General features: G+C 51.3%; 1 protein-coding gene across 1 annotated transcript in view; it reads left to right on the forward strand.

The window, feature by feature from the left end:
- The window catches only part of DHRS11 (dehydrogenase/reductase 11), a 35,316-nt gene that overhangs the window by 7,508 nt on the left and 14,386 nt on the right, over window positions 1–13,422 (forward strand). Inside the window, exon 2 of the mRNA XM_077311910.1 lies at window positions 12,026–12,235. Coding sequence (XP_077168025.1) covers window positions 12,026–12,235 — 210 coding nt within the window. The remainder of the gene's footprint in view (window positions 1–12,025; window positions 12,236–13,422) is intronic.

The following is a 13,422-nucleotide window of genomic DNA, read 5'->3' on the forward strand; positions in this document are numbered from 1 at the left end:
CCAGTTAGGGGGATGATGGGTATGATTATTTGCAAATCCAACGTTGCTGTTCATACAGAGGCTGCCTGTTCTTTCTCAGTACGACTCACTGCTCTGCCGTTGTCTTTTCCCAGTCGACTCCTGCCAGGAAAGCAGGGTTAATTCTCCCACCTTGGATGAGATTGGGATCACCCGATCACTGCAGGGACAGAGGCACAGCAGAACTAATTCATACTTGGCAGAAGCTGCCTGTTGCCTCCTAGCATGAGTCACTGGTCTGAGCCCAAATCAATGGACCATTCATTCATTAAAAAAAAAGTGTAGGCTCCTTGTCCTTTGCATAGAGTAGTCAAAAGGAAGCATGCCTCCAATTTTCAATTCAGAGAAGAAATAGATTTCACAAGCTCTGCAAGCACCCACTTAGAATCATAGAACCATAGAGTTGGAAGGGGCCATACAGGCCATCTAGTCCAACCCCCTGCTCAACGCAGGATCAGCCCAAAGCATCCTAAAGCCTTGCAGGTTTTCTCCTTTGTAGGCCTGCTTTGTGCCACGTGGCAGAAGGAGGAGCCACCCCCAGAATAGCATCCGGCACTCCTCCAGTTCAATGTCCAATGTATATTTAGCACATGGATTTTATGTCCAGGCTGCCGCCAGCCGTTATCCTGCCTCTCAAGGTAAACTGCTTGGGCCTGAGCCAGGGAGGAGGAAAGAAGTCCAAGGGGGAAATGAGGGAGAGTCAGAAGCAAAACGGTGCCAGTCCCTGAGCCAGGGCCCTTACAGGTGGGGCAGGTGTTGGAACGCATCTGAGAGCCTCTGTACCTGTCGAGGGTCATAGTTCATCAGCTCCCATTATTGCTGGTGGCCAGGAATGGAACCTCCAGGTTTGCAGGTAGTATTTGTCAGACTGTGAGATGTTGAGGGACTTGAGGCCACAACTTTGGGTAGGCTGCCCATTACTTCCCCTCTGCCCTGCCCTTGACCCTATGCATGAATGTTGAATTCTGTCAAAGCCCAACTGGCTGTTGAGGACCCTTGCAGAGTTTTCAGGGCAGGAGATACTTAGACATGGTTTGCCATTGCGTGGGACTTCCTAGGAACCCTGGACTCTCTTCCAAGGACTGACCAGGCTGGCCCTACTTAGCTTTTGAGATCGGGCAAGATCAGGCTAGCCTGGCCTATGAAGATCAAGGCCCTGGACCCATGACCAAGGCTGTAGTGCACTTTGGACCCTTGGCCCTTCTTGGATCTGTTGTGGCAGCCCGCCAAGGCCTTGGGGCAGAGAGGTCTCTCTCCCAACTGGTTCTGGACATCAAACCTTTGAAGCTGCTTTGAGCTATGACCTCTGCTGGTGAAGGTCATGTTTTGTAGACCCCAAAATTCCCAGTTTAACCCTTAGCCAGCCTTTCTCAACTCTTTTACCACTGAGAACCCCTGGAACATTCTTCAGGCTTCCAGAAACCCCAGAAGTTACACGTTTGAGCAGAATAGGATTCGGAAGCAGAGCTGTGGACATGCCCACCTGAGGCTCCTCCTCTTCCCACCCCCTCCAGGTCCATCGTTGGCCATTTTGGGAGGGGTGGGTGGGCTGACATGACCATATAGGGTCATATCATCAATAAATGTTGAAATTTTTTTAAAAAAATTAAAAATGAATTAACTCCCACCCATGCAGGAAGCCCTTAAAGCAGGGGTAGTCAAACTTTGGCCCTCCAGATGTCTATGGACTACAATTCCCATGAGCCCCTGCCATTTTTAGTTGGCAGGGGCTCATGGGAATTGTAGTCCATGAACATCTGGAGGGCCAAAGTTTGACTACCCCTGCCTTAAAGGGTCGTCAAGAAACCCCAGGGTTTCCTGAAACCTTGAAACCCTGTTTGAGAAACTCTGTCTTAGCTTCTCCACTTAAGGAAGTTCAGTGTTTGGGAAAGGCCCTTTTGTGCCCAGGGCAAACAGCAGTGAGAAAGTCCAAAATGCTGCATCCCTGGTCCAGGAGGATTTCAGTACTTTCTCCGTCACATGAGAGAGAAAACATCTCTCCTGCATATACCAGCTGAATGAGCACCATTACAATTGCACCCCCCGAGGCAGGTCGCTGGCCCCTCAGGGTCAGAATGGTCTGATCGGGCTGGCAGGGCCTCCCAGGATCACTGGCTGTCTGCAGGTGCAGAACCAAACTAGGACTTGCACGTGGGATAATGTAGTTTTGATGCACTTTAGAAGCAGATTTTTTGGTCTCACACAGGAAAATCCAGTTGCAAAAGCACATTGAAAGTGCATTATGCCATGTGTGCAGAATGATCAAACATATGATCAAACATAAAGAGTGCACTTTATGAAATCCCCAGACGATTATGAGCATTTTGCCAATGTGATACTATGATTACTTTTCTGACAGTATACTGGAAGAGCAACCACTGACGAAGATAGAACAGAAAGCGGGTCACTTAACCTGGGATCCCGTTTTGGTTGACTCTTTATGTTGGAGATTTTATGTTATAACCGTTTCACCTATAAACATAGAGAAGACTACTATGTCATTGTGCCTCGTGGTTTCCTTTTTTCTTCTGAGTCCACATTGAGAAATCCACGGTTCTATACTTGATGTGTGCAGAATGAGCCTGAGGCTGAAATTCAGAGCAAGAGATGGCCCATAGAAAGAAGTCCATTTGCATAGCTGAGGACTGTCCTGCTTAATGGTTCTGAACATTGTCAGGTTGATCCATAATCCATAAAGTGCCAGCAACCCCCCGAAAACTAGATCTTGCAAGTCCATTGTTAGGAAGGCTTCACAATGAATCCTTGGCCTTTTTTCAGTGCCCTGGCATAAATCTCCACGTGGTTCATGCACTTTCCCTTCCACCTTTTCCTTATTTGATAGATTCGGATGGGTGGCCATGCAGGTCTGAAGCAACAGAACAAAGTTCGAGCCCAGGGGACTCCTTTAACTCTGGAGATAATCCTTCAAGTGCACTGATTTTGGTGGTTCCCCTTGGACTCAAACATGGTTCTGTTTCCTTTTTTGTAAAGGCCCCTTAAGGCTGTAACAGTGCTTGCCAGCCCCACACACCGGTTATTCTGGGATTGCACTGACCCTTTCAAAAAATCTTCAATCAAAAGCACCATTTTTTCCCCCAAACAGTTGTATTTAGTTCTGTGCTGAAGTTCCATTGGGTGCTAAAGCCATAGGATTGCAGCAGAAACCTCCGCTCTGGATATGCTGAGACAAGCCTGGAGCCTTCTGCATCCCAAACAGATGCACATGGGGCCTCTCCATGGTAAGGTGGCGAGAGCAGGGCTCTTCTGATACTCTTATGAACCCAGCAGGGCTCTTCGGTGGGTCTTATCAGGGGAAAGTCCTCTCTGCCCTGTGGCTGGCCCTGCAGAGGAACTGGCTGGCCCCTGGATGAGACGGGAGGCTGGACTGGAGGGACCTTCCCTGGTCTGATCCAGCAGGGCACTTTGGAGGGTCTTATCAGGGGAAGGCCTCGGCCTCCCTGCTCTGTGGCTGGCCCTGCAGAGGAACTGGCTGGCCCCTGTATGAGACGGGAGGCTGGACTGGATGGACCCTCCCTGGTCTGACCCAGCAGGGCTGATACTCTTATGAAGGTTTTGGCCTCTCTGCCCTGCGGCTGGCCCTGCAGAGGAACTGGCTGGCCCCTGTGTGAGACGGGAGGCTGGACTGGAGGGACCTTCCCTGGTCTGATCCAGCAGGGCACTTTGGAGGGTCTTATCAGGGGAAGGCCTTGGCCTCCCTGCCCTGTGGCTGGCCCTTTAGAGGGACTGGCTGGCCCCTGTATGAGACGGGAGGCTGGACTGGATGGACCCTCCCTGGTCTGACCCAGCAGGGCTGATACTCTTATGAAGGTTTTGGCCTCTCTGCCCTGCGGCTGGCCCTGCAGAGGAACTGGCTGGCCCCTGTGTGAGACGGGAAGCTGGACTGGATGGACCTTCCCTGGTCTGATCCAGTAGGGCCCTTTTGATGTTGTTATTAGGGCCTGGCATCCCTTTCTGAGCCTGTGCTGCCCCCTGCTGGATCCAAGTGAGGCCCTGTGGCATTGCCCGTGGCAGTCTGTGACTTGTGGCCTCTGGAGTGGATGGCCTTAGACATCCCCCCCCCCATCAAGCCAGTCTTCCCTTCCCTTGCAGTGCACATGCAGTGTTCAGCACACCTGTGGCCTCTCCGAAGGTCAAAGGAGATGTCATCCATGAGCAGATTCTCCAGGGGTTATTTAATAATATATATTTTTAAATGAATCAATTCCTTCCCCTGATTCAGTATCGATGGTCTTTTGAAAACGTGGGCAGGATGTCGCTAAGACTTTGGCTCTTTTAGACAGCACCTTAAAGTAAAAGTAGATTGAAATGGTCTGAAGCAGCACAATAAAAATCAGAATCCAGGGGCACCTTTTAGACCAACCGAGATTTATTCAAGGAGGGAGTTTTCGAGTGCAAGCACTCTGTGCTTGCACTCGAAAGCTCCCACCTTGAATAAATCTCGGTTGGTCTAAAAGGTGCCCCTGGACTCTGATCTTAAATTAAAAGGTGGGCCTTGGCATCAAGGCCGACCCCTCAAGGGGTTTCCAAGGCAGAGGGAGTGCAGAGGTGGTGCTTCCGCCACAGGTCTTCCTTGTGGTCCGTTCCCCGCCTGAGTCCTGAGCAGCCCCTGCAAGAGTGGGCTAGTCCGGGCTGCTAGAGCCGCTCCCGGAACCCCCTGAGCCAGTGTTCAACATGCCTCCTGCGTACCAAACAAACAACAGCAGTAGCTTCCCGGGTCCCTTTCCCAGCCTTGGCTTCTTATCTTGTCAGGCCCTCAAAGGTCTGGGGGCTGAACAGCTCGAGGATTCCCTGCTTGGGAACAGGGTCACTTACTGGTCCTCTGACCTGCATATGGCCCCTCTTTGTAAAGCAAGTTGGCAACATGGGGAGAGGGGTCTTCTTCCCCTCCTGCGGGGAATTCCCCTCTCAGCTGTCAATCACATGCATATTTTATCCCCTCCCGTCCTCTCCGGAACTCACGGGGCAGCCGCAGAGCTCTCCTTTCCTTGCTTGTCTTCACAGCAGCCCTGTGAGGTAGGAGAGACTGAGCGAGGCTGGGTCTGGCTGTCAATGACATTCAGGTCAGAGAGGATTTGAACCTGGGGATTGCTCTAGTCCACCAATGTGCAGTTTCTCTGCCTGTGTGGCGTTTGATCTTCTGAGGTTCAGGCACCAGGTCAAAACACTTTTCTCCGGCCTGGTGTGTGAGTGAGTGCTGTGAAGTCCTGTCCCACCCCCCACCCCCTCCCCAGACAGACACATCCCTATGGGAAGAGTCTGCTCAAAGGGCAGGGTCTGAAGAGTGCTGTTGTGGATCCAGGCGCATGCCACTGCAGTGGGAGAAACCCTCTTTCCCCTTTGAAATGTGCCTGTTCTGGGGGGGGGGTCTCCTCAAGGCATCAAGTTGGGCTGCTTCCGTGTGAACTAGAAGGCGAGGGGGTGACCGCTCCCACTGGAGGAAGGGGCCAGGAGGGGAGGCTGGCACACGCTGGGACCACTCGCTGGCATGGCCTGGGGCGGTGAGTCAGTGCCCTGACACTTTAGCCATGGGATCAATAAGCGCCATTCTTTAAAAAATCATTGGCAGGCACGTTAAATCACAGAGCTGCTGGTTCCTTTAGGCACACCTCTCCCCCACCCCCACTTAAGGCTAGTTGGCTTCTCTTGGGGCATGTTGCATTTATTTATTTATCATTTATTGGATTTATAGCCCGCCGCTCTCAAAAATCGGCTCACAGTGGGTCACATAAAAGAAAATCCATACAATAATATTCAGTAAAACTCCCATGAAAACCTAATCACAGTATCCAAAATCTTAACCGATGGCAAAAATCCCATGGCCCTCCTTAAAACAGGAAGGCCCTTGCAAGGGTAGCATGGGGGGGAAGCAAGATGTTTGGTATCAGATGTTCATGTACCCGTGCCAAGGGGGACCCATATCTCCTGCTCTAGCACTAGCCCCGACCATAAACCTGTTGGAAGAGCTCCGTTTTGCACGACCTACGGAAAGCTGTAAGGACTCCAAGGGCCCAGAGCTCCTCCGGGAGCTCATTCCACCAGGTAGGGGCCAGGACTGAAAAGGACCTGGCCCTGGTCGAGGGTAGGCGAGCATCCCTGGGGCCAGGAAGAGCCAGCAAGGGGCACAGGACAGAAGGCAGTCCCTCAGGTATGTGGGTCCCAGACCGTGAAGGGCCTTGAAGGTCAACACCAAGACCTTGAGCCTAATCTGAGCCACAACTGGCAACCAATCCTTCTACTGTCCTTATTTCTCATGCTTCCTTTCTCCACTGTGGAAAACAACTGCCTTATAGGGTAGGCCTGCGCCATCAGTCCCTTGAGGCTTGCGATCATCTAGAAAAGTAATGGCAGAGGTGAGATTTGAATGGCTGACTTTCCAGATCCTAGCTAGTTTGCTCCACCACTGCGTGACTCTAGTTCTCTAAGCTCTTCCAAGGCGAGAGGTCCGCCATCCTTTTCATGCAATGCTCAGCTGCGCCTTGAAAGCAACAGTGAGCAGTCGTGGTGTTTCTGGTCCTGCCGCATGGCTAGAGCTCTTAGAGAACTGACCTGGTTGATTAGAACTTGGCCCTGGGCTTTTTTAATGCTGACTTGACAGGACCAAGTCTTCTCAGAGGTCCAGGCAATTTATTTTATTTAAAGTTGCTTTGAAAGTGTAGTTAAGATGGTTCTGTTTCATTCGGAAAACATGAGAGGCTTGAGCACTCCGTGGGGCACTTGTGGCTTGCCATGCTTGGAGCAGAGCCATGGCTCAGAGGTAGAACATCAGCTGGGCCGTTGGAAAGTCACAGGTTCAATCCCTGGCCTCTCCAGTGACGGGGTCTGGCTGGCAGGAGGTGATGGAAATGACCTCTGCCTTGAGTCTCCAGGGTGGGGCTGCCGGCCTGAGCAGACAATACTGACCTTGACAGACCCGTGACCTTGACTCAGTCGAAGGCAACTTAGTGTGGCATTCACTCTTCATGGGGATTCTCTGGGGTGTGGCACGAGCTCTCATGCTGAAGGCCAGGCGGGATCCGTGAAAATTTTAAAATCAAAATGTGAGCCGTTGGGTCAATTAAGGTCTGCAACTGCCATCCTACACTGCAGTAAATTATGTTTTATTTTTGCATTTACTTCCCTTCTTCCCAATGGGGACCCAAAGTGGCTTATGTCAGTCTCTTCCATTTTCTCCTCACAACAACCCTGCAGGGCAGGCTAGGCTGACCGTGTGTGGCTGACCTTGGTCACTCAGCAGGCTTCTATGGCACAACAGTGATTTGAAGCTGGGTCTTCCAGATCCTCCGCTTACTACAGTACGTGGCCGTGCCTGTCTCTATTTCATTTCCACTTCACCTTTTAAGCCAGGAGGCCCGCTCCACAATTGCTGGTGCAGAAGAGCAAAAGGCCATTTCCTCAGGGACACGCCCACCTTTTTCGAAGGACCACGGCCTCCCACCCAAGCCCCAGTTATCCATTTCTGCCCCCTGCCTGGAGACGCTGGATGGGCTGGGAAAGAAATCAGGCCCAGGAGGCCTCCAGTCAAGGTCAGGCATTCTTTCCCACAGTGAGCAGCATTGAGTGGTACGGTGAGGTCGGTGAGGCCGGTCCTGGACTGTTTTGCTCCTGACTTTCTCGGCTTCTCCTCATCTCCTGCAGGGCGGTGGAATCCAGACACCACGTGACACCTCCTCTCCAGCGACAAGTTGGCTGCAGGCCTTGAGGCTGACGTGTCCGAGGCGGGCTGTCCATTCTTGTTAGCATCAAACCCCCAAACCCCGTCAGTGGAAGAAGGGAAAAGGCTGGTTCCAGGTTGGCGAGGTCTTGCTGTGGCTGGCCAAGCCGTCTCCCCAGAGCCAGAATGAGGGAATCTGTTCCCCCACCCATAACTGGGTTATGACTGAAGGCTGTTCCATCATACCGGACAGCGGAGCCAGTTCTCACAGTGGAAGAATTGTGAATCTAGTCCAGGGGTAGTCAAATAGATGTCCATGGACTACAATTCCCTCTGGATGTCCATGGACTACAATTCCCATGAGCCCCTGCCAGCGTTCGCTGGCAGGGGCTCATGGGAATTGTAGCCCATGGACATCCAGAGGGCCGCAATTTGACTACCCCTGATCCAGCCACTGTTGCGCTGGGATGACCGGCAAAACCAGATTATAAAAGCTGGAAAATGAGAGAAGGAACAGACTCAAATCTGCCCGTGTGGTTTGACCACACTGCGGCTGAAATCCCTGCAGGAAAGTGCACTTTTTACCCCTCCCAAGAAGCACAAGGAAACAAGACTGATTTGCACAGCAACTGAATGTTTCGTTGGACGAAATAAACCCCAATGAAGATCAGCAAAACAAATGGCTTGGGTAAAGGAAGGAGCTTTATTGGGTGCTTGCTGGGCTGCGAGAGCCAGTTTGGTGTAGTTAGGAGTGCGGGCTTCTAATCCAACATGCCGGGTTTGATTCTGCACTCCCCCACATGCAGCCAGCTGGGTGACCTTGGGCTTGCCATGGCACTGATAAAACTGTTCTGACCGAGCAGGAATATCATGGCTCTCTCAGCCTCACCCACCCCACAGGGTGTCTGTTGTGGGGAGAGGAAAGGGAAGGCAGTTGGAAGCTGTTTTGAGACTCCTTCAGGTAGAGAAAAGCGGCATATAAGAACCAACTCTTCTTCTTCAGTAATATCAGGGCTCTCTCAGCCTCACTTCCCTCACAGGGTGTCTGTGGTGGGGAAAGGGAAGGCGAATGTAAGCCACTTTGAGACTCCATCAGGTGGAGAAAAGCAGCATATAAGTACCAACTCTTCTGCAGTAATCTCAGGGCTCTCTCAGCCTCATCTACCTCACAGGGTGTCTGTTGTGGTTAGAGGAAGGGAAGGCGATGGTAAGCCACTTTGAGGCTCCTTCGGGTAGAGAAAAGCGGCATATAAGAACCAACTCTTCTTCGAATCCTAAAGTGGGAAGGGTCCATGCAGGCTATCTAGTCCACCCCCTGCTCAAGGCAGGATCAGCCTCAGGCATCCAGGAGAAGGATCTGTCCAGCTGCTGCTTGAAGACTGCCATTGAGGGGGAGCTCACCACCTCCTTAGGCAGCCCATTCCACGGCTGAACTACTCTGACGGTGAATTCCCCCCCCCCCCCTAATATAACAAAGTGAATTCATGCACTTTTTGGTCTTGTAATAATCAGGGGTCAATTGTAGAAAACTGCATAGACGAGGGAAGGTTTTGCATGTTGGTTATGATTATTACACTTAGTTCTTTAGGTTCTTGGTTACTTCTCCAGCAAACCCCTTGTGATCGCTTGCAACACTTCCAGGCCAAACAAATGAAAACTCACCAAATTGATAATGTAAACCGTCCCATGAAAGGCATAAAGCCCAGCATGGCAATGAAACCCCCAGTGTAAAATGATAACACAAAGCACCCACAGATGCCAGCATAGAAGAATAACAATCCGTCCAAGCATCAGGAGATGTCCGAAACCAGCACGGAATCGAAACAGCAGGGTCAGTTTCCAAAAAACTATAGACAGTATGTTCCCCAAAGAGCATTATACTCTGCAAATACTACCTTGTTGATGATCCCTGACCCCAAAGAAGTTCAGCTGGCCTTGGGTCCCGTCTGGTGGAAGGAGCTTCTGGCTGAGTTCCGGGCCTGGATGGAGATATTAAAGTTCCGCAGTTCTCCCGCCAGGCCTATGGTTGAGGCCAGGCTGGCTCAGGAAGGGTTGGGCACTTCGGGGACGGAAGCGGCCATTCCAGCCCGAAGCAGCCAGCACTAGCGCTGGCTGCTTTGGGCTAGAACGGCCGCTTCGGCTCCCGAAGCACCCAACTGTACTCAGGACCATGTGGGCCTCCCTCCCCTCCAATATTTTTCCTACACTAGGTTCCCCCCTCTCTCTGGGAGATATCCCACCATCGCAGTGGCCGAAATGCACTTGTTATCATTTCTATTGTGTTTAACTTTGCTTTAGTGTTCTAAACACTTAACCCTTGTTGCAAACTCCTCGAGAGGAGGGGCAGTCCAGAAATTAAATTATGTATAAGCCAAGATAAACAAGTGTTTGAACAGGAATTTGGAAGCTCCGTTTTGAGGGGCTGAAAGCAGCATGTTAGGGTCATGCCCCACTCCCCATGCAACCAACTTGTGGGGTGAATTGGAGGGATGCCTGCATAGGGTCTCCCCAAACCCAGATCTGCCCCCTGGAAACCATTGTTCCTCACAAGCAGTGAGCAGGCAGCTGGGTGTGGACAAGCCTGGCTTGGGCATTAGAAATAAATTCTCCATGAAACCCAGGCCTGTGCGGCTGACTTGGTTGTGTGCTTTCAGATGGAAAGTGGGCCGACTTTAGAAGTGCAGGATCAGACAGTTTCACAATCTCCCCCTCCCCTTCCAATCAATACTGCAATGGGGGTGATGGACCTTGATTTACTCTGGAGTGTTTTGCTGAATCGGTGCCAGGACATTTAGCATCTCAGTGTGCAACATTAAACATTGGCAGGGGAATAATGCTCCTAATTTCTTGAGCAGAGCTGGGGTACTTAGGGACTTCCTAGCCGGAGGTTGGATTGCTCTGGGACTCTCTTTCCAGTAGTTACTCTCAGGCGTTTACTCTTGGGGGGGGGGGAGGGGTTTAAACGAAGCTTTTCAGATCCCCTTTCTGTGAGGGAGCTCTTATAAGGCTTAGTAATGGTCTTATTATCCCTGAGCAAGTCGCTCTCTCTGCCTGACCTACCTTGCAGACTTGTTGTGGGGACATGAGGATCCATGCTTTGTTCTGTTTCCAAAGGGGAAAAAGAGAACAAGAGAGATTGGAAAAGTTCCAAATTATTTAATGGGTTCTCTTCCAAGAAGAGAGAAGATAATTTGTCACATTGTGGATTGGAAAGCTGATGGGGAGTTATTGTAGAAGATCATGGAATCATAGAATAGAGTTGGAAGGGGCCAGACAGGCCATCTAGTCCCACACCTGCTCAACGCCACCTCCTTAGGCAGCCCATTCCACTGCTGAACTAGACTCCTAGAATCCTAGATTGGGAAGGGGCCATGAAGGCCATCTAGTCCCACCCCCTGCTCAATGCAGGATCAGCCTCAAGTATCAAGGATAAGGATCTGTCCAGCCGCTGCTTGAAGAGGGCCAGTGAGGGGGAGCTCCCCACCTCCTGAGGCAGCCCCTTCCACTACTGAACTAGACTCCTAGAATCCTAGAGTGGGAAGGGGCCACAGAGGCCATCTAGTCCCACTCCCTGCTCAGTGCAGGATCAGCCTCAAGCACCCAGGAGAAGGATCTGTCCAGCCGCTGCTTGAAGACCTCCATTGAGGGGGAGCTCCCAGCCTCCTTAGGCAGCCCATCCCACTCTTGAGCAACTCTGATTTGGTTTTTTATTTGCGTATTTATATTCTGCCCCTCTCAGTAAAACTGTCTGGGGGGGGGGGGGTTACACATATGCATTCAATAGACTAATACAATATAGTCAGTTAATACTAAAGCAATTTAAAACCATTATGAATCCCCCCCCCCGCTATCTAGCCAGTACTGTTCTACATGTCGTTGAAACCCATGATTGTGGGTCCCACCCTCTGCTGCCTGCAGGAGCCTTTCCCTGCCCTCCTCCAAGTGACAGCCTTTCAGATACGTAAAGACAGCTGTCCTGTCTCCCCTCAACCTCCTCTTCTCCAGGCTGAACATTCCCAAGTCCCTCAGCCTTTCCTCCCAGGGCTTGGTCCCTGGGATCGTCCTCGTAACTCTCCTTGGTGTCCACGTCCTGTTTGAGGCCTCCAGAATTGCTCACAGGACTCCAGGTGGGGTCTGACCAATGTAGTATTGTCAAGTTAAAATGAAGGAGTGGAGAACCTTGAGTTCCTATGGGGGGGGGGGAATGGGACAAGGTATAAATGAAGCAAGTAAATGAAGTTATTTGTACACGTATTTGCAAAAGACCCAGCTACCTTTGGCTCCTGGAGCAGGACTGCATTCTCACTTCTTCCCCTCCTCATGTTCTTGTTTTAGAAGTTGGCAGCGGAGTGCCAGAGTGCCGGATTCCCAGGCACCCTCATCCCGTACAAGTGTGACCTCTCCGTCGAAGAGGAGATCCTCTCCATGTTCTCAGCTATCAAGACCCTCCACCAGGGAGTGGATGTCTGCATCAACAATGCCGGGCTGGCCCGCCCAGAGCCCTTGCTGTCTGGCAAGACGGAGAGCTGGAGAACCATGCTGGCCGTGAGTCAGAGAGAACCGTGACTTTAAGAGAAACCACACAGATTCAAAGCGAGTTTGAAATGAAAAAGCTGCTTCTTTCTCTCAGAGATGTGTGCTGTTTTGCTTCAGATCATAAAGTGATAGCATGATGGCACGCTCCTCTGTATGGAAAAACGTTCCCTTTATGTAGAAAGCTAGCTCTTCAAGGAGAACATTAGGGCAGTGAAGTTTTCTATGGGAGAGGATATTTTGCAAAGGTGTCCTGTGTAACTTACCTGATTTCTGAAGCATTACGTACACCGTATGAACTTATGTCCCGCAGGCAGAAAGGTAGCATATCAAGGAAAGTGGTTGCCCAAAAGGTTGTGTTTCCATGAGCAATCAAATGGGTGTTTCTGGGAAGCCCACAAGCATGGCATGATGACAACAGAGTCTGGCAGAGGCTGGTCAGTGACCTGCACCAGGTACAATAAAACCAGAGTCCAGTGGCACCTTTAAGATCAACAAAGATTTATTCAAGGTGTGAGCTTTTGAGTGCAAGCACGCTGTGGACTCTGGACTCTGATTTTATTGTACCTGGTGCATGACCAACACGGCTGCCCATTTAAAAGCACCAGGTAGTCTTGGAAATCCCACATCTGCCTTGCTATTGGCTACTGAGGTTGGGAGCTGGCACAGGGACGGGACCACAAAATTTATCCACAGACACCAGGGGCCCCGGAGGGCCCAAGCCATGCAGCTGCATAAATCCACCAAATTCTGTAACTGGCAGCTACTAGATCTTTCCGTCCCTTAGTCCGCGGTAGAGCATAGAAAGAATCAATTTGGTGCAGTGGTTAGAGTCAGATCTGGGAGACCTGGGTTCGAATCCCATGGAAACTCTGCCATGGAAGCTTCCTGGGTGATCTTGGCCCAGTCACACACACTGAGCCTAGCCTACTCCACCAGACAGTTGTGAGGAGAAAATGGAGGAGAGGAGAACTGCAATGAGCTACGTCGGGTCCCCATTGGGGAGAAAGGTGGGTTAGAATATAGCTAAGTAAACAAGAGTGCTCTGGGTGAATCAGAAGGCATGCCCTGTTCTGGGGTTTGCAGCTGGCATCCTAGGGGCTCCGGCTGTCCCCAGGAGGTTCCTTGTTGCCCCCCGTAGCCTAGGATGCCTGCCCCCCATTGTGTGCCATGGACAAAGGCCTCTCTGCCCGTCCTTT

The sequence above is a fragment of the Paroedura picta genome, chromosome 15, assembly GCF_049243985.1.
Source record: "Paroedura picta isolate Pp20150507F chromosome 15, Ppicta_v3.0, whole genome shotgun sequence".
NCBI classification, from domain to species: Eukaryota; Metazoa; Chordata; class Lepidosauria; order Squamata; family Gekkonidae; genus Paroedura; species Paroedura picta.